Below are 22,410 nucleotides of genomic sequence, written 5' to 3' on the forward strand. Positions count from 1 at the left end.
CTTAAAAACAATTACTCAACTATTTCAATCTCATTAGTTACTCCAAACTAAAAACATATTTACTCTGAAATAAATCTCAGTAAGTTCATTGACATTTATTTCAGAGTATTATATAGCTCACTAAGCTATTCCAGATTGGCGTAAAAAACAAAACAAGCAAAACCAAAGAAAGCGAAACCAAAAGCAAAACTGTTTTTCCCCTGTGTTACAAGCTTTCATAAAACTAAGTCCTAAACAGTTTGCATCTTCAGAAAATTACACCAGAGGCGGCAGTAATGTTATAATATCTAAAGAGCTAATCTAAAGGATGAATTTATGCCATAAAGATGTAGTAGGAGTGGTACAGGAAGAGTTTCTGAAGCTCTGTGTTGGTGGATTGGACTCAATACTATTTCACTTCAGGCTCTGAACTGCAGTGCTGTCTCAAGCATAGGCTAGATTCAGTGCAGAATAATGAGCTCCTCTCAAGGAGGGCAGCCATTCTCTTCATCCCTAGAGAGTCCTTCCCACAAAACCTCCTCTATGAAGTGGCAAGGAGAGGGGTAGGGAGATCATGAGCTTCAAGTCACACCGGGTCACCTCTTCTCCCAGCAGAACCATTACTGTGAGCAGCATCACTTTTACACCAAAAGGGGAATGAATCCTGAGTCACTCTCAATGCTTTATGACTGCTCTGTGCTTCTCATCTGACTTGGAAAGTGAACCTCTTTCCTGCCTAGGTGATGCTTATGGAATAGGATTAAAAATAAAAAAAATCACTAGAACATAAACCTGAGAGGACTCTGAGTAATTTTTTTTCTAGGACCTTCAATAAATCAAAGCAACCCAGGGAGACCTAATCCAAAGAAAAGTACCTATATAAGGAGATGGCTAAAAATTATCACACTTTTACTGCCACAAAAAGTCCATAAAAAGCAAAAATGCACAAAAACAAAAATCAAACAAAAAACCCATAAAAAAACTCCACCAAAAACAAACCACAAACAGGAACTTACCAATATGAGCCCTGTCAGAAATTATTAGTCTCTTTTCCCAGCCTTCTAGTCCTTTAAAGGCAAAATGAAATAGTTTAAATTATGTTTTGTATAGCATTTTTATCTTCTGATGTATAAAGTATAAATACTTTTCATGCTTAGACCTCAGTCAATCTATTTTAAGACTGAGCAATCACATTACAGAGAAAAAAGAAGTAATTTCAGTAATTAAAACTTGGCATCAACCTATTAAGCTGAGAAAATCAGACTTATTCTGAAGAAGAATTCAAGCTACTAGCTCTTCAATTTTAGCAAACAATTAGTAGCTCTTTTGGTTCTGAATAATCTAGACCATTGTTTTTTTCCCATTTCTAGGAGCCTGCTGCCAAGCATAGCTACAGACATAACATGAAGTATCCAAAAACTGAGTTCTGAATTAAGAAGTGATTACCAGAACACCTCTTTACATTAACATGGTCACAGCGTACACCAATATTCTAAGAAGTAAAATGACTTTGAATAGGTTAACACACTTAAAAAGCCATTTCACTTCTTAAATTCACTTTTTTAAGCAAAGAAAAATGTCTGCAGACAATTCTGATTTAGATTATGTTCTGAAACTGTACAGAGATTCCTTTTATCTGCCTTCCCATGAGGGCTCTGGCACTTACAGCAAGACTACTGTCAGAAAGCAACAGCTAAAAGGAGTTGTGGAAAAATACATTGTATGCAACCTCTACAGAGGTATCCTCCATCTAAATAATTTGAGTAGTGTGCCACAAACTATTTTAAAAGTATTATCTCCAAATTCTCACCTTTTCCTTTCTTTAAGTTTTTTTCAGCTTCTTCAAAGAGTCCTGGCAAATGAATTACAACACCATTTCCTGAAGAAAATCATTATATAAAATTTAATTAATTATGTTGAGCAAGGGAAAAAACATTTCAAACAGTTCAAAGACACTTCATATATTGTGTGCAAAGTATTTTAAGTTCTTTAACACACTGCAATTTTGATTCTTAGGAATTTGTCTAAGCCAGATTTGCTCCTAAAGCATGCCTTTCTACCTACATGCATTGAATCTTCCTAATAAATGCAACTTTCAATTTAGACCAGTACAAACAGGAACAGAATTGTAGAACAGTCTGAAATCCAACTTCCTCTTTCTCATATCTAAAATTAACTTCCCTCTTTGTACTTCACTTTAATAAACTTACTGCTTTCTGAAAGCTTGGAACATTATAAACACTAGTATCTTTGCAGGCACTTTTTTGGTGTAAACAGACACAAAATATTTTGTACAAAGAGGTGGGACTGTTAAGAGACCAGCAAAAACAACAGAGGAAAAAGCCCTATCAAAAGCAAGCTCACCTTCCTACAGCTGTCACACTGCTCAGAAAAAGACTGCTAGTTGATACAATTAACCAGCATCACTGAGTGCCTAGGAAGGAGCATTCTCACAGCAAAACTGAACCATCTTAAGGTCATACCAAACTCAGTACATTCAAAGCCACCAGTAGAACATCTAGCTGAAGAAGGGATCTGCCATCCAAAACTATTTGCATATCACCTAATTTCACACAGATAAAAGCATTCTACACAAAGTATTTTAAGATTTTTTCACTATTACCTTCATGATGTAGTCCTAAACAATAGGAATACTCTACTTTAATACTCAATCACTTTGCCCTTACCCTTTCTTAAAAGAATCCAGAAAAAGCTTCAGAACAGGCAAGACCAAAAGACAGAAGATAGAGGCAAGAGGATTTGTAAAAAGTTCTGTCCCAACTACTGTATTGATAAAGGATGGGGGCCTTCCTATTCAACCAAGTCTGCCCAAGAACACAAGGCAAATGGGCATCCTTTTTTTACTGTTTTCAAGTGATAACCTTAAGAAACACAGTACAGTAACATCAAAAGAGAACAGAAGTAGTATCATCTGCCTCAGCCCTCAAAACTAGGAACAGTTAACATCCCAAACTTCCCATCATCGACAGGAAGCTATTTCCATGCCCACTGGCTCCATTTCTGTAGAAGTATTAGGCAGGACAAGTTGATCCATAACTATCCCATTATCAAGTCACAATGTAACAGCTGAAAAGGGGCAATTAACCACCAAATCCCATCAAGTACAGATTTACTGCTGACAGAGTATACAGTCACTACCAGCTGGACTGTTTATGAATCAAGTAACTCGTGACAGAGGCTCTTCAGCTGCTCTTTAGCAAACTGTCAGTGACCACTTGCTCTTGGCATAGATACCAAACTGAAAGGCAAGACTGCAAAGCAATGAGATGCGGGAAGAAGTGACAGGAAAGTCAAGGCAACAGAATCCTGACCAGGGTATCAAAGGAGCAACATGGAAGTGTTGCTAAGTCATTGCCTTTAGTGACCAGAGACCCAACCTGTTTGGTGAAACAGCACTCAAGCACAAACACAGTATAATGGTGTGTACATATGTTTTATGCTTACCTTCATTTTTAGAAGGAAATTCTATGGGCTACACCACATTATTAAGTAGGATGGCCATCCAAGCAATGCAAAGAAAAAAACACCAACCATGTAGGATTGGAAACAGGATTCCAAGGGAGAGTGGTACGGGGGTAAAAGTAGTTTTTTAGGGACAACAGGCTAGATAGCCTAATCCCCTCTTCACAAAGCAAACAGATCACAGATCCTGGTATCACCTAGTACTGCCACTGCCCTAAACCTTCCCATGTACTCTCCTAAGAGGACTTCTTGGAAAGAACTCAAGAGTGTGGAAGTCTTTTGGAGTTAAGCATTCATTTCACAATCCAACGGAAAAGGGAGGGAAGAACTATGGTTCAAAAAGTAAATGGTAAGTACTTAACAGGGCTAAAGATCAAATAAGAGTGGGGTATTCTGAGAATAAGAGATATAAACGGTAGAAAAAATAAAAGAGAATGGGAAAATGAAGATACACTGGGCAGCTAGCTGCTAACATTGGTAGGATAGATAAGAACAAAGGTGAACTATCCAAGACAAAAAAAAAATTCTGTAATCCCAACTTCACAAATGAGTAAGGGCAGTATCCGGAAGACAGTCAACAATCTAGGCCTATGAAAAACTGAAGAAAAAGACTCTTGATACTGTATGTTCTCAGATATATTTTGTTATTTTAATGTGTCACAAGTCTGTAAGTACAGTCCTGTCTGTTTTTTAGATGTCCCACTTACCAATGAAGGCAGTGACTTTTGGATTGATGATCCCACTTGGCAGAAGATGAAAGTCATATTCCACAGCATCCACAACAACTGTATGCCCTGCATTGTTGCCTCCCTGAGTGGGGGAGGAGAGGGAGAAAAAAAGTGTTAACAGATTTTGACACTAAAGACAAATGAACACACAGTATAGAGATCAAGTAAATTGATTACACAGTTTTCATTTCTGTTACTGACAAAAGAGCATTCAGAGACTTCCCAGGAAATCAGCCAAATTTGTTCTGTCAAACTGGACAATTTCAACATCAGTATTTTCTGCCATATAGACTTTGGACAGTGTTTTGGTTCATCAAAGGTACAAAATTGTGGAATGAGATTAAAATATTTCTAAAATCATCATATATAAATATTCTAGAACATGCAAACATTTCTAAAAGCCATCATCAATTTTATTAGTTTTCTGGTACAGTTACGGAAAGTAAAGTATTAAGAGTGGAACTGCAACCTTAGCAAAGTAAAAAAAAAAACCAAATCCCCAGTTAAACTGGGAGTATAAAACCATACAGCTATTGGGATAGGTAAGTGTCATCATCTGGCAACACACAGGCTTGCTGTTCTGAATTTTGGGTTCAGACCTTTGAGTGCTTTTCTATGAATAGTAACCAGTGAAACTACCTAGTTCATTCTACTCCTTCCTGATAAGAGAAGTTATGTAAGAGTACAAGTTATTTATGTTAAATGCATGTTATGTTAAACATGCTTTTAAGGGGTGAATCTAAAAACAAGTGAAACAACTGCGTTTTCCTAAGTTACCAGAAACCCTTTACATCAAACTAACACTTTAAATGTTTCTAGCACTTTTCATTACAACAAAGAGAGCATTAAGAGATTCATTAAACTCTGAAATCCATCTTAAATACTAAAAGAAGCTTGTGACCAAATCTTAAAGACGGTCAAGAAAGGCTTATGAAACTAAAAAGATTACAAAACAGTTACCAAATATCCCCAGTTCTTGTTTGCTGTACTTTTGAAAATAAGCTTATACTCTCTTGTGACCCAGTCATTTGTGCAAGACAAAGTTACATACAAAATGGTTCTGTTTGTCATAACCACAGGAACATCCTTTAAAGGCTCCTCACACCCGAAGTTAAACAAACTGCTTCACAGAAAGAAAACCTTAAACAAAGACTTTTATGCCGACACACCTTTCAGCACAAGACAAACTGAAGAAAGGCATTATATGAAAATAAACTATAAACATTATTAATCCATGGAATTATAAATCTGAAATATTTCAGAAGATTGTATCACAAATGGACTTTTCTAAGCAAGGGACTCAACAGCTACTCACTACTTCTGTAACATTCATGAAGCATGAATCCAATACATAAAGCTGTATCTGACAATACAAATAAAGAGTAGTTGTAGATATCAAACATTTGTGCCAGTACACAGACACACATGCCACAGGAACAAGCCTAATCTCATTGAAGTTAGCAATGAAAATTTTGTAATTTTAGCATTATTTATTTGAGGACTTGTGACCATTTCACCTCCTCTGAAAAGAGAGAAAACTCAAAAACCTTCACCCAACAAAGGAAATATCTGAGTTTAATACAAGTTTAAATTTTTAAATAACATACTGCAGAATTTTTCCAAGAACTGAACATTACCTTGAAGTAGCTGTAAAGATTTTTGGATGCAGATTTTCTTTGCAAGTGATCTGACTCAATCAGACAATGATAAATTTTCAATTCACAACAAATGAAACATATTGAACCGAGACATAAAGCAGGCTTTTCAAATTTACTCTTTTAAAAAAGTAATAAATGCTCAGGAATAAACTTCCTGTTTGCATTCTTTCTACTCAACAGCTTTAAGGAAGGTTATTTAGCAGTCTACCACTCCACAATTGTGTCTCTGATTTAAAAGGATGTTAACTACATTAGCAGATAGATAATTTATAATTATTTTTGAAATGAAATGCTAATACTCCTGAGCTACTGCAAGTTACTCCAAAAGTAGACAATATTTTAAGAACTATAAAGTTATATACTTATATAAAATGCACTAGGTATTTTTTGCAATAAAAGACATTAGTTTTCTACTTAATATTTGAGAAGCTAAGCAAACCAGCACAGTTATGCACTAAAGTATGATTTATAGTCAAGTACTTGTGCTGAAAGTGGCAGTTACCTTTTTCCATATCAGATTCCTTCAAATTATTCATTTCTATCAGATTCACTGCTAGTATCAGTCTAGACTTTAACATGAGCATGGAGGCGCTTTAAATGAAAATTCAATAGACAGGTCTAAGAACAACACTGAAGTACTGAGGTATTAGTAATTTACAAATGGGAAGACAAGTCCAAAGTCTCCCACAGCAGCATAAATAAACTGGACTAACACTAGTATTAATGAATGACTGTTCTCTACTAGCTGGACAAGTTAATTTCATGTTTTGCTTCTCAAATTATTTAAAATAAATATAAAGGTTCTCTTATATCATGAATATCAAAAAAAAAAAAAAAAAAAAGAAAGAAAACCTGGCCACTCTAGAAATCAGATCATGATCAACAATAAATTCTTAGTGTCCTAAAGTCTGCCAAGTTACTGGTGCCATTCAGACATGGCAACCTAAAGTTCAGCAGTCACATGTGCCTGAACAAGGTGTACAGCACACAGCCTCTGACTCTGCTGGTCACAAGAGTGGAACTGCTGACTTCAGGTGGTGACAAGATTTCATCTTTGTACTGCTGAGTGACGCCAGGGGTGCTGGTTCCATGCTCACTGAAAAATACCCCATGGCTGACAGAATAAAAATGGCATTTTACTTTCTAAACCTTGACTGTTCATGCAACAGAGCTCATGCTTCGCCTAGAAGCAAACTACTGGTATTTATTTTATTTCTGCATGTTTACTGCGAGCAGCTCCACTTTAAGGGATTTTGCCAGAGTAGAGACTAAAGTAGAAAACGTGTCACAATTCATTATCTTAAGCCATATGAATACTTCAAGGTTTTCAAAAGAGTATTTTCACATTAGACTCAAATTTGAATCTCAGAAATTACTGACTATAATATTATGAAGCCCACAATGTGAAAAGATGCAATCCCAAAAGTGTTATTGATGGAAGCTGTGTACTAGAATATTAAGTCAGTCCCCAAACTGCTCTTGATGTCATTCTGTCAAAATTAGTCATTTTGAAAAGTATTTTTAATTTCAAACCCTATTTTAAGAGAGCATTAAAGTAACAGCATGTCATGAATTCAATTTTCAAAATTCTTCTGCTTATTTACAGGTAAGCTCTACCCTAACTCCAGAAGTGCAAGCATGTGGTTACACAGTATGAGTTGTAATATTTTAAAATAATGGTTTACACTGTACACTTTACAGTGAACTTGCAGTGAAGTGTACACATGTTGTGTGCTCAGACATTGCTCAACACAGGTTTGGTAAACAATTCTAATTACAGAAATCTGAACTCAGCGTTCTAGTGGTGGTGAGGTGAAGGGGAGGGTTGTTTTTAGGTTATGGGGTTTGAATTTGTTTTGGGTTGTTTTTTCCCTTCTCCAGATATTGATGTTAATGCAGGCAACTACTGCCTCTGAGCATAATTTAAGCTTTAAACTGATGAAGTCACTCCTGGCTTCTGTGCTTTCCATCTGGATTTCTCACTCCTCCTCCCTCTTCCAACTAAACCAAATGGGATAAGCTAGGTCATTCAAACTAACACTCCCTCTGATTCACATGTTTAAACATTAATAATGGAGAATTAACTGTGGAAATTATTTTCACTACTAGTTAAACAAAGTTCATGTTCAAATTATATTCAATACCTTACATAAAGCTTTTGCCAAAGGGAAATTAAGATATACAAGTCATTTCAGTCAAAATATACAGTCATTAAGGCTGGCAATACTCCCTAGCTAACTAAATAAAAAAATCAGTTTACCACATCTCAGTAATCTTCTAAGTACCCAAACAGAACTTCTCTCCCATACGTGTGAAAACAAACACGTGTGTGCCAACACAGGCAGTGGACAAATGTGCAGCAGGACCACAGGATGCTCTTGCTCAGTCTGGAATACACTACACACACGTAGCACTGGCTTCCTTTGCCTTTCTCCCTACACAAGATTTCCTTTGGCTGAGCCAACAAGTGTGCCATGGCCAAGATACTCAGCCCTGAGGGCAAGGCAACTCTGGATTTGCCTACAAACAGACTGAGTGCACAAAAGGACTGATGGGGCTGAAAGATCACTTCTCATACATGAGAGAGGTAAGACCCCAGCAGCACTCTGAACAAAGAACTTCTTCACTGGCATGCTTTCTTCCCATTCTGCAGAACAGCAGCAGAGGAAGCCTTCTTTATCACAGAAAAATATGTATATACGAACAGAACAAAGAACATAAAACCAATTCTACAATTCTCTGGCAACAAAACAGCAACCCAAAACAAAGAGCAGTAAGAACCAGCAACAAGCAGTAACACCATGCTCCTGTCAAGGGGCTCACTCAGGACTACACCTGGAGTCCCAGGCATACTTCTCTTACATAACAGTGCCATTTACTTCGACATCTCTATCAAGACATAGCATTGCAGTCTAAGCATACTTTAAGGTTTCTAAAATTGGATTTTCAGAAGTCAGCAACCTTCTTAGCACTAAATTAAGCTAAAAGCATTTGGTTTGTTTGTCTTCCTTCCTTCCATTATTTTTTCTCCTTGTACTTGGAATAGTTCTCTCTCTGCTCCCAAATGATTTTCAGCGACCAAAGAATCAGCACTTTCAGCAGCCCACAGCTTTATCAAATTACAATGTAAAATCCAGCTCAAAAGGGTGCCAGTTGGATTGGAATGAAAACATTTCCTTCCATTTATTGGGAGACACAGTATGAAAACCATCATGAATAACAAGCATGAACCTTTGCTGTGTGTCCCAACATGACATGAGCTGCTGAAGCGGGTTCAGAGGAGGGCCATGAAGAAGATGAGGGCTGGAGCATCTCTTCTGTGAAAACAGGTTGCGAGAGCTGGAATTGTTCAGCCTGGCAAAGAGAAGGCTCTGGTGCAACTTTACTGCAGCCTTCCAGTACCCAACGGACCTATAAGAGGTTTGGAGAGGGACTTTTTACAAGAGTGTGCAGTGACAGGAAAAGGGGGAATGGCTTTTAACAGAGAGAAGGCAGGCTGAGATTAGTATATTAGGAAGAAATTCTTTACTCTGGGGGTGGTGAGACACTGCAACAGGTTGTCCAGAGAAGTGGTGGATACCCCATCCCTCCCTTAGACTGCCTAAAGCAGGGCTGGATGGTGCTCTGAGCAACTCAGTCTAATGAAAGGTGTTCCCACCCACAGCAGAAGGGGGCTGGAGCTAAGGGATATTCGAAGCACCTTCCAACTAAAACCATTCCACAATTCTGTGATTTCAGTACGAGGATTTAGTCTAAGGACTTAGTTTGATGGATGAACAATTTACCATCCTATTAAGAGATAGTAGCTTTTTTCCTTCTTGCATAATCCTGACACTATTAAATTACATGATTATTTTAAAGTATTTCAAGGGCAATAGGGAAAGTAAGATCAGGTACGTGATCATTACTTAATCTGTAATATTTAAACAAAACCTCTGTAGGATAACTGAACATATAAACTCTTACAAGGCATTATTCCAGTTTTACTATTGCAGTATGCTTAAATGACTTTCTTGAAAAAGCATAGGATCCCTGACCAGTAGCTAGTAATCTTGAAATATCCAAGTTATTCAACATGTAGAAGAGCTACATTTACAGGAGACAGAAAGGTGCCCACTAATACACAAATTATCACACTACTATACTGTTAAGACTGATAGCGATCCTTGTAACAAAGCCTCATACCTACCATCTACAAACATAGTTCCATAAAATATTCCCTACAAAACACTATTTTTTAATACTTTACACTGGCAAGCTGTGCAGAGACATTTTCTTAAAGTAAACCAAAAAAAAACCCCACCGTTTTTTTCTTTACTACAGCTTGTTAAAGATCAATTAGTCCAAAAATCCTTCTCAGCGTAAGCACCACACCCAAGAATCTGCATATTCAATTCAGATAGGTTGGTCAGTACAAGTCACAAAACAAGATACCATTCTAAAACATACCTATCCTGGCAAACAGGAACAGAATCAGTGACATGCACACAGAGGGGTCATAAGATAGCAAAGGCAGCTGCAAGCATTGCTCTTCTGGGAGCTGTTTGATAAACATTCTTTGAAAACACCCTTTTCACAAGAGTGTTGAGCACCTGAAAATACTAATTTGAAAGGAGAAAAAGTCATTATCTGCTAGCTGACATTTTACTAGAAACAAGCTTGAAACATCAATAAATCAAACAAGTGACTTCTGCTAGCCAAAAGCCCCTATCAAAGCACCAGAAAGCAACACTCACCACAAACACTGCACTTGTGCACCTGACACAAACACAGCAGTTACACAACCCTGTGCCCTTGCCCAGACAGCATCCCTGGAAAAACCACTGAAGACTAATGAACAGTATCAGAGGACACACTTTAAACACACTGATTGAACAGTGCTTCTAATAGGACATCTATGGTAATTTTAAGGGTAATCAGTTCAGCACTTCCCTGGCTATGCAAAATTACTTACTTTCTTTTGCTTTCTATAGCTTTTAAATACCATAACTGCCAACATTTTGAGTAAAGAACAGAACAAAACTAGTAAAAATATTAATGCAAGCACCTGACTGCAATTTTACAATTTTTTCCTTATAGCTCTGAAGACTGAAAAAATTTTTAGACGTATAACTACTACAGAGTCATACTTTGGACCCACACTGGTAAACTCCTAAGGATATATGAGCAACTTTAAGGATAAGTCTTCTCACTTTGAACCTTTCCAAAACTCTTTAGATTGCTACATTCTGTCCATGCATAATAGCTTTCTAATCACATATACAGCATGGAGAAGCAGCATTGATAATAATACTTAACAGCAATTTTTTTCCAGAATTGCCTTGCTGTACAAGTGAAAAGCCCCCAAGGAACGTTCATATTATTAAGCTGATTCACTGGACAAATAAGAAGCAGGCTTTTTACTGGAGTTCTGTAGGAGTCTTGATAATTTAATAAACTTAATTTGACAAAATAGTAATGACCTATGCTGGTCTTCAGAAAGGTGAACTGATGACTATTTAATCAATATTTTTGCAACATAATCTCAACTCCCAGGATTAAAGAGAGATGCTCTTTTTAAACCAAAAGATTATTTTTTTAATGAATTAAAATAGCACAAGGAAATTTATCAGCTAAGACTTCAAGTTTCCAGTGCATAACCAGCCATTACCAAAACTCAGCTTATGGAAGTGGATGTTACAAGCTCTGGTATATTTTATGTGGAATGCCTGTTAACTTAGGAGCTTATGTGAAGCTGAATGAAGCCAACAACTCGGGAAACATGGAATCTCACTTCCCAAAAAGACTGAAAATTATACAAAGCCCTACTCAAATGCTTACAGAGGCATCCTCCTGAACCAGAACACTTTTTCTCTGGTGAGTTTGATCAGAGAAGTTCCTTGCTCCTCAGTTTGTGGCCAATCTCACTGGTTTGCTAAAAATGCATGTAAGGGACATCACTGCTTGTCCTTCCAGTTTAAGGGATAAAAATTTGCAGTTCTTCCATCATCTTCCTGGCACAGGGAACTCTTCCAGTTTTAAATTCATTCTAGCTTAAAACTTTGGAGGTTTCCCTTCCTTTTTTTTTTTTGTTTGCAAAAAAAGTGACAACAATCTAATAGGAAACAAACATGAATGGACCAGTTTAGATATTCAGCAAAACCAAAAAGGAAAGCAGAATTTTTGTACATAAACTGAAAGCAAAAAATATGTCTCCTCATTATAAGCAGAAAAAAACCCAGCAAAGCTTTTCTTGTTCTGGAAAACCTTTGTGTAGAGCACAAAGAGCAAGAATGAATGTGTGCCATGTGTGGTACCCAAATATTACATATGCACATATGTAAATAGAAGATGCAAGTAAGAAATCACTGCAAGAACACAAACATAGTGCATGTAAAATTACGACAGAGGAACAACAGCGTATCTTTCTCCATTTTAGACCTATGTATGTTGAAAATAGTTTTTTTTTTTCCAGAGCCCATGTTTGTTAGTCAAGAGCAGACCAGATGTTAGCATAAACACCAGCACAGTTAAATCCCTTCTGAACACATAAAACCAGTTCAACTCCCCCTGCCTACAGCAGTCCCACCATAGCTGCTAAGACTGGTCTGCATTACTACAACTCTACTTAGCAGTGGAGGTGCTTAGGAGAAAAAAGACTGGAGGAAAGCAGATTGAAATTGCAATTAACAGCATATTGTGAAATGGCTCTCTAAACTGGTACTAAATACAAGAGTATTCAGAGCAGCTTTGAAATACTGACATGTGCATTTAAGAGAACCATCTACCCAAAAAGTCTATGATGACAATCACTGCCTTTTCTTACGACATGATCATGCCAAGTTGTCTATCTCAAAAATATGATGCCTCAGGGAAGAGCAAAGAAGTCTTTCAAGTTATTTCCTCTAGAATAAAAATTAGTTGTCTACTTTAAAGAGATGTTATCTCATGCAATGTTAAGGAAGAAGCCATACACTCCTTTCAACTCTCTCCATCAGATGTGTGTGTGCATAATTTTTTCTACAGTTTACTTTTATTGCTACGACATTCCAGCATTCATTTTTAGCTCAGGGCAACCACTGTTGTTTCTGAGCTAGCTATCCAAGTGACTGCCAAGTTGGGCAAGAAGCAAGTCAATGTTGCTTTGGCATCATATGCTTGTAAACATTTTCATTTAACTCTTAGATGAAAAGTAAAAAAATATACCAAGAAAGCTGGATACTACCATCACGTACAAGAAACATGTGAAAGGCTGCTTCTTGCTACAATCAGATTCTGGAATGCTGAGCACACCTTTCAAAAATTCATCAGTCTAATGAGACACATCTGAACCCCATGATGCACCCCCCCCCCCCCAAGTAGGCACAGCTTTGCAACTGCTATGCTACTCACTTCTCATTTCAAGACATATTGTCAAAAATTTATTTTGACCTTAAGAATGCAAACCATCCCCCTTTAAAAATGCATAAACAATTTTAAAAGCCACGAGGTTTGGATATTAATTCATTTTCTCATATTCTCATCTATTTTGTGATTAGTTTCTCTCTCTCTCCATCCCCACTGAATAAACAGCTAACACACCCTAGTGCATAACCTACCACTGAATCTCAGTATAAGCAGCAGCCAGCAGTTAGCCATTTTCTTCGTTTACAAATCCATTCATGTTTGCAAGATCTAAACCTAGTTCAAGGAGCCATCATGTTACACACTTTATAAAGATTTCCCAAACTTTGGCTAGACTTCAGAAATTTCTGAATGTGTAGTACAAGCATTGTTGCATTAAGAATGTAGTTTGAGGCAGAATGTAACAAAATAAGAACACTGTGTTTTACACATTCACCTGTTTTCTCCTAACAAATAAAACATTACCTTTTCTGAAGTCCATTAATCTTCTGGAACTCCATCCACTTCTCTATACTGACAGAATTAGCTCTGAGGACTACTACAAAAAGGAGTTATTCAGAAAGACTCTTTAGGGATGGTTCTGACTTTGTTTTACCCGACCTGCAAAATTTTATTGTGTGGCAATGCCTGTATAAGCCAGGCAGGAAACAGGAGTTATTATTGAAATCTGGAATAAAGACCAATCTATCTCTAAGAGATAAGAGATCAAGTGAGGCAGGCAGATAAGGAACAAGAAAAACATTCAAAGCACAGATATGTCCAGCACTGCATTGCTTCAATGCACAAAACCCCACCAATGTGTGCTACAGTCACAACAATATTCAAGAAAGAATATGAAAAACAAAAAGTTACTTTGGGAACACTTACAGAAACACGTTCCAAATGCATGAAGTAGCACAGTAGAAATAAAAAAATGCATTTGAAATCTTAATGAACTGCAGCAGAGTATTGCACCTCAGTCACCAAACACATACATTAAGCTTCTGTAGCAACAGGTAACAGTAAGATAGAAAGTGCATTAAGAAATCAGTAGATCAAGATATAATTTGCTCTTTAGTGCTTTTAAGGCCTTCTTTGTTAATAGTGCAAACTTTATGAGCTGGAAAATCACATTTAAACTGTTCTTCTGTTTAAAATAACGTAGACATTGTGTGATTGTTTACAGTAATGAGAGATCACCAGCCGGTGATGCTTTAAAGCAGGTCTGTACGCACAGGGCTCACTGATGGGGGATGCCAAAGACAGAACTTCAGTGACTCTTTCCTCACCAGAGCACACCAATGGTACGCTGCCAACCACCACAAGGTCCAGCAGTGCACCCAGCACCAAAAGAAAGCTCTAGCTAGGCATCACTGCTGAACGCCTGAGCAGCTAAAAAATGAGCACCAACAACTATAGCTATTGATTCTGGTATTCCTAATTCTGCATGGCTTGCATAGGCTCTAGAGTCAAATATTTTTCAAATGAGAATATTCAGAAAAAAAACAGTGGGCTTGGCAAACGGAAGATTTTTTTTTTAATTCCTATTTTTTTAAGAAAGTAGCCATATAAAGTTTAGTGAAGGTATCAGGCAGCATTAGTGTGAGGACTTCAGTCGGCAGCTGATCGAAGGAAACCATTATCAACCGCTTATCAGCTGATTGATGGTGACTGCTTAACCCCAAGGATCTGGGCACTGAAAACTCCTCTAGATGTTGCACTACAGTTGCCACATTATCAAGCCATTAGCAGCGGCATTGCTGCACACACTGCTGTTGGCCAGAAGAGGACAAGGGACTATGAAGCCTCCACACACTGCAATTCCCTTGCATTAGCAGCTCAGGAGTCGAATCCCATAGCACTGAAACCAGACGAGAAGATCTGGCAAGAAGCTGCAATTCTGCTTCAAAGTTGCAACAACTGTAGGACAGAACTAAAGAAGCAACAAAATGGGATTCTTTAGCATGAGGAATATGGGATAAAAAATAAGTGAAAGCTTAGAAATCTTCTTTCTGTGAATTAATTCTCTGACTAAATCAACCACCTCCAACAGTAAGAAAAGGAAGTGACCAAAACTTCCTGATGAAATGAGTGAAAGAGAACAGAATCATTGCAAATATTACATTTTTTTGCTGTATGGTAACCACTGGTAGATTGGGTGGAGGAGTGCTGTTAATATAAGAGATTCACAGCATCTTTTAGTACTGCATTTGTTTTGAAGAAAATATTATCTAAAATAACTTGCTTGCATTAATTTCCCATTTCCATCACTTCCACTAACAAATTAAGCTCTGATAATTCATTCTTTAACTTGACTGCAATCTGTAATGGTAGGAAGTCCTTAATCAGAACAAGAAATGTTTTCCTTTAACTTTACATTATCTGTGGAATTTACAAAACACAACGTAACCTAAAAATTGTCAGGTTTGCTGGCATCAAGGCTAACTGCTTACTAAGAGAAAAATTATATCAATCAAATCATACGAAACCAAAGTTTTTCTGGCAATTAATCCTGAATCCCAAATCAACTCTTGCTTTATTTTACTGTCTGAACTATGATTTATGGGATAGCATGTGGACAGACTTTGTTCTTTAATACACTGAAGAAAAGATACAGGTTTAAGTGCAAAGTCTCATCAACGTATTTGTTTTATCAACAGAACCATTTTACCAGAAATCCCCAAGAGGTAAATCAAGAACAATGAACAATTATGATTTTACAGTGAAAGAACAACGACACACTTGACCTGTCATATAGACACATTTGTATTAATTGTACATGAACTCTGAGCAGTATATTCACAAAACTATCATAGTTGCCAGTGCAGTTTCAACTACATGCTTGCAGCCCCTGGACATATCCTAATTTTAGCTTAGCTTCTTCTAACAGTTGTTTTTGAAACCATAATAAATTAAATTGTTAAATTCTGAAGCTGTCCTCTGAAAATACCATTCTCTTCCCATGAGCACAAGACTGCTTTTCACAACCTCTAAACCTACGATAAAATACTCTAGAGGGTGCTATTTAGAAGTAGAGTCATAATGCAACTTATTTCCTGACATACTCATTCAGCTAACTGCTGAATGAAACCCAAGTAAGCACCTGGTCCCAAATGCCACAGTTGGTCGATCAAACTGGAGTCATCAGCACACACGCTGCCTAGGAGACAAGAAGGCCACAGACTTCAGAGCACAACTTCTCACAGTGCCTCTACAGGCATTGTAAAACTGAGTGATAAGTGACTCTCACTTCTGGGAGACGACCATGTTCATGCTCTGCATCTGCCCAGAACAAAGACCAGCGAGAAGAACCCTGGAGTGTCTCACTGCAAGTACCACACGAGTTTCCAAGACATCTCAGACCTGCTACATCACCTTTCCTAGGCTCCAACATTTGTAACTAATAAATTTTCCACAAGAGCACTCTGGAAATATTTGGCGTCATCCACAGGCATTCTAGCAACTCTGTGGCATGATGAACAGAAGGAACCATCCTGGAATAAGTAAGAGTATAACGGTGAAATAAGGATCAGAAGCTCCAATTACAGAAAGCTGATAGTAGCAAGCACCAGACCAGGGTGTGACTCTTTCTTGCTGGACTGGTACCACTACAAAGAGCACAAGGGTCAGACTGATTTACCAGCACTAACAAAAAGTTCACAAATATGCTTGTATACATAGAAAGAATATTCAATAATAATAAATTATTTTATTTTATCAGTGCCACTGAAGGAGAATATTCCTATTTTCTCCTCTCATTCTGAGAAATCATTCCTTGTGCTTACCCTGTTCTGGACCTCTCTTCTCACCAAGGTCCTTCGAACCAACAAGACCCAGTTTTATTTACTAGAACAGTAGAAAGCAAATCCAACAAATAGTTTCCTGCCACTCTGATGAATTAAATCAACTTAGGTGTTCAATTGCCAGAGCTAGTGCGTGGGTGGAGACTCGAGGGGCACAGCCATTTACAGGGAGGGAAGAAAGGAGGAAGAAAAACTTCCTTCATCAGGAGCAACGAGCTGTTAAAAATGGCAGAAGTTCATGGCTTGCGATATGGGCACGAAATTCTAGCTTGAGATAACATCAGAATTTTTCCCTTTTCTTCATCCTTTACCCAGCTGAGTCAAAGCAAGTAACAAGCACGTGAAAACATGTGCACACAGAAATTCACTGTTTGCCTCTCTTGTCTCTCCTCCAAAACTCAGTATTAAACACACACATTCACCTAGGCGCCCTTCAAGTTTCAAGAACAAAGTCGTAAAGGACGAACTGAGTCACTCTGTTCTATGACCCACAAAGCCACGCAGTCATACCACAGCACCATCAGATTTTATTATTAAAAAAAAAGAAAATACCAAACCAAAAAACAGAGAAGTGGAAAAAATAATTCATTTGTGAAAACAGCCATTTAAGAATATATTTGTTTACTTCAAAATTTAATTCCCTGAAGTTCAAGGTATTGACTTGTCAGCTTTGCAACTGACTTGTTTTTGAAAACACCAGTTTATGCGCACTTCTTATTGGACAACAACAGTTCAGCGTTTGGACTCTTTGGGGAATGGTACGCACTTCCAAAATATGTTTATTTAAGAGCAAATTTGATTTGCGCAGTCAACAAAAGCACACAGATAACAACACTTAGGTGAAACCTGCACATACTACAGGCATTTTATGCTGCTGTATCTCTCAACTTTAAGAAAAAACCGTGCGCAGCTTCAGTTCACTGTGCTGTGCTCTCCAAAATTACTATACTAAAGATGCTAAGAAAAACACCTGAGATCTGTGTTGTTTTAAATCAGGCATTAAGAGTATTTTGCTTGCAGGCTAGAGACGTTTTTGGGTTTTTTTTTTTTTTTTGCTTTTTTGGCTGGAATAAGGCCTCCGTAGAGAGGGAAAAAATCCATAAATATCTAAGCAGGTAAATGTGGGATCCCATTGACACAACACCGATCTCGGAGCGAGGGAAGGCGAATCATTTTCCAGCCAGTTTTAGCTGAAGACGCCCGAGTAGTGGCGGACTACGCGAATCCCCCACGTGCATCCTACAACTCGCGGGCGGTTTCGCGCCGCTGCCGGCGCTGGGCCCGGGAGGGCTCCGGGCGGGATCCCGGCCCCGCGGCGATGCTGCCGGAGCCGCCGAGCGCGGCCCCTTCCCGGCGCCCCCCGGACACAAAGAGTGGGACGCCTGAGGGGGAGGGAGGACGCGACCCCAGGCGCATTCCTGCTGCCGGGGGCCAGCTCCGGGCGGCGAGGAGGGCGCCTTCCTCTTCCTCCTCTTCCCCCGGCGCCGGGACAAAGGAGGCGCGGGAGGGCTGCGGAGCCCGGCACGGGGCTCTCGCCGGGGAAGGCTCCGCTGCCCCGCAGCCCCCGCCGCCCCCAGCCCTGCCGTCCCCGGGCGCTCGGGGTACAACCGGCGCGGTTAGAAGCGCCCGGCGGGGCCGGTAGCGGGGCCGCCCGCCTCAAGGTGACACTCGCGGCCTCCCCCGCGCTCCGGCCGCCTCCCTCCTCCTCCTCCTTACCTGGCACCTGCAGACGATGTCGGCGTCCTGAGCTAGCAGATCCACCACCTTGCCTTTACCCTCGTCGCCCCACTGGGCGCCCAGCACGACGGTGACCCTGTTGCCGGGGCGGCGGGCGGCGCACTCGCCGTTGGGGATGCCGGGGCCGCCGTGCTCCGCCATGGCTCGCGCTGCCCGCTCCGGCGCCGCTCCAGGCACATGCGGCAGCGCGCGGCACCCGCTCCGTTCCCCCCGCCTCCGCCTCCTCCTTCCCCTCCCCGCCAGGCGGGCGGGCGGTGCCGCCGCTGGCGCGTCCAGGTGCCGCCGCCTACCGGCCTGACCTGCCCCGCCAGTCCCCGCCAGCCCGACCCCTGCCCTCAGCCGGAGCTCGCCGCTCGTTCGCGTGGAAAACCGAAGCGGCCACCGCCGTTCCCGGCCGCTCTTTTCCCTGCGCTCCCCCACTACGCCTCCCAGTTCCGACTACGTTACCCAGCGCGCCGCGCGGCCTCCCCCACGCGAGGCGCGGCGGGGAGCCGGGCGCGGAGCATGCTGGGGCGCGTAGTCCCCGCGGCAGCACCTGCGGCCGGACGGCGCCTCGGCGGTTGCCCCAGACGGCCCCGCGGCGGCGGGAGGCCGAGGCACGGGGCGGGCGCGGCCATGGCGGGGCCGGGATGGCGCCTGTGCCTGGCGGCCGTGGGGAGAGGGCGCCAGGGCGGCGATGGCGTGCCCGTGGCGCAGAGGTGGCTGCGGCTCCCTCTCCCCCTGGGGTTGCAGCTGCCGCGGTAGCTGCGGCTCCTGCCGCGGGTGTCAGAGCTGCACGCGTGTGTGCAGTGTGTCGCAGCACTGCCTGCGCCCTTGGGCTCGCTGCATCAATGATTACAAGGCTTTAAATTAAAGTTTGGGGAACGAAGGCTCAATATTAGAGGCCATTTTCTCCGGAGACACCGGAACATAGCCCTAGGCTTATTCATGAGGAAATAAAACAATAATGGAAAAAACCATGGCAGAGAAACGCCTTCACCATGCACACTCAGAAGTGGAACTGATGTCTCAGTGGCTGTTTTCCTTCCTTCCTCCTTCATAGAACCAACAAGCCCGAGGGAAGATATTTTTTCCCTTTTTTTTTTTTTTTTTTCTCTAAAGTGGCTATTAGAAAGGCATAAAAATGGGAACGATGTAATAATTATTGCCAAGACAGTTACTCAAAGACCTTAGTCACTGAGCAGTCACAGAAGCTGTCTGGGAGGCTGTAGTCTTTGATTTTAGTTGCTTCTCAGCTCTTTCAGATTTATTCCAGCCAAGAAGTTGAAGATCTATAAAGGCCACTGGAGAAAAGTTTAACTGTGTCTTGTAAAGCTAGAGAGGTATGTAGCACATAATTAAATACAATATTGACAGAGAGCCTTTTTTTTTTACTGGAAATACATAAATCCCGAATGTCAGGCTAACAGATGCTATGACAAAGTAGTCAATTTGGAACGAAGACACTGAGTGACTGCAAATGATGGGAGGTAATTGTGTGTATACAATTCAAGGAGCATAATTCCTTAAAGAAACCTTATAGCCCATATTTTGTCTCCTTTTGCTAAAATATATATATATATATATATATATATATGTATATATACACAGTCATGACTTCTGTATCCCTGCACAGAGCTTGTGGGAAGTCACTAAAAGGCATATAGAGCTGCTGAAGTGATTTTTCTCCAGTCTTCTTGACACAATGGCAAACTTTGCTCTAGTACAGTCACTTCTGAGGCCAGAGATCATCTCATGACTCTTCAAGCATTGGTAAAGGATATGATTTTCCAGTATAGCTGAATCATATGAACACTTCATTGTTGCCAAAGCAAATATTACCTTGGATCTCAAAATATATTTGAGTTCATAGTGTCCTAGTAATGGGATGTAAGTGTAATGTCACTTTCCAAAGACTCTCAGACACAGGAATCTGTTGTTCTGCTATTTGTATTTGGTGCAGGAGAGCTCTGAGATTATGTTTTGGTATGGTTTGTTGTTAGGGAGGAAAATGATAGACACTTCACTTCTGGAAAACCTGTAAATATTTAATAAAGATCAATTTAATCAATACTGGCTGGTACTGCAAGGTTTAGAATTTTTATGTAATACATGGTATTATGTGGGTATTATCATCTGTGCCCTCTTCTTTGCAAACTAAATGGAGGCTTTCATTCCAATACTAAAAGATACTAAATATTCCTTATTGGCACGATTCACTAACTGTATTTATAATTCTAAAACCTGGTAACTTTTGACCAAAGCACAAACACAACTGGTGTGTAATGCCCTTTATCAAAAACAGGCACTGCATTTGTTGTGGCTCATCTGGTATAAGCAAGAAAACCAGCAACAATATGAAATGCTACTCTGCTGGGTTTTTCCTCAAACACACATGGACTGTATTTGCTTTTTGCCTGCCTTGGTCAAGCTGAGCCTGCTCTGGGAGAGGTCAGGTGGGCATTTAGAGGTGTCACCAAACAGCAAGAGTTTATGTTAAAGGAGTGAAGGAATGTGACTGCCTTTTTGGCATGAGCAAGATGGTATGTGGGATTGCCTTTGTAAAACTGAAGCCATGGGAAAAGTGTACTCTGGTAAAGCTGGGGTTGTATCAACTTCTGAATTGTTTACAGTGTTATTGACTGGATACAATGAACTGAGGCAGTTACATTTATCACAAATTTCACACTCTTTTGGGTACATTCCGGCTTTTCATCTGACTCCATGTCCTGCCTCCCAATAAATGCAAGAGACTCAGAAATTTTTGATAAACATTAAACAGAAGCAGTGTGAGATCTCCATTTCATTCAGATGTTTTAATGATATATGTGAAATTGTTACATCCCTGTATTTTCAATTATACTAATGAAGTATCCCACATATTCTGATTATGCATTTATAAAATGACATACCAAGTAGTTTAGAGGAGAATTTGGGTAAGAACTCCAGTAGTTCAGAAAATCAAGAGTGTGCATGAATGAAGGGTAAGTGCTGTAACAAGGAAGAAGTCCAGCTGGACTTTTGGCTCATGGGTCAGAGTGTGCTACTTCTTCCTCCTTAATGATACTTCTTAATTGTGTTGAAGGACTCCTGAGTGATGTTAATACTTTTCTGATATGGTTTCTCCTACTGTAAGCAATTTCTGACTCTCAGGAAAGATACAGATGGAAGAAATGACCCTTGGCAATGAAAACATCAGTGCACATGGCCTATGGTAGGAGTTTTCTGTTAAAATTGGTTCTGCCTGTGACAATGATATAATACACAGATATTTTACAGGGAGGTCTTATCTACATTAAAACAGTGGTTGCAGAAAAGTATTCTGTGGGCCATGTGGGCCATGGTTAGCTAATTTGCATGTGTCATACAGAACAGTGTTAAAGAATAAAATTTTGAAATTTTCCACTAATCTCATTAAAACATCCAGTAAAAGATAAGTTAGTTTTACTTCCTGATTATTTACAGCATCTTGAGAGCATTTTCTTATTGTAAGTTGATGTTAAGATGTACAGTGGCTCACAAAAAATATTAGGTGTTGAAAACGTCAAAGTCAAAAAAAGCCTAAGAATCACTGTGCCAGACACAGTTGGCATCTGTAGTATTTCAGGCTCTTCAGGATGCTGTCAGCTCAGCTTAGGAGGAAAAGAAATCATTACACAGTCAGGACATACATAATTTTAT

At 39.9% G+C, this 22,410-nt stretch overlaps 1 protein-coding gene across 1 annotated transcript in view; it reads right to left on the reverse strand.

Moving 5' to 3' along the window:
- ADSS2 (adenylosuccinate synthase 2) overlaps window positions 1-18,949 on the reverse strand; it is a 36,943-nt gene extending 17,994 nt beyond the window's left edge. Inside the window, exons 1-4 of the mRNA XM_059468421.1 lie at window positions 18,730-18,949; window positions 4,170-4,272; window positions 1,790-1,858; window positions 996-1,046 (exon numbers count right to left, since the gene is read on the reverse strand). Of these exons, the coding sequence (XP_059324404.1) occupies window positions 996-1,046; window positions 1,790-1,858; window positions 4,170-4,272; window positions 18,730-18,891 (385 nt within the window). The 5' untranslated portion in view covers window positions 18,892-18,949. The remainder of the gene's footprint in view (window positions 1-995; window positions 1,047-1,789; window positions 1,859-4,169; window positions 4,273-18,729) is intronic.
- Between the last annotated feature and the right edge of the window lie 3,461 nt (window positions 18,950-22,410).

This window comes from Ammospiza nelsoni, chromosome 3 (assembly GCF_027579445.1).
Source record: "Ammospiza nelsoni isolate bAmmNel1 chromosome 3, bAmmNel1.pri, whole genome shotgun sequence".
In the NCBI taxonomy this organism is placed as follows: Eukaryota; Metazoa; Chordata; class Aves; order Passeriformes; family Passerellidae; genus Ammospiza; species Ammospiza nelsoni.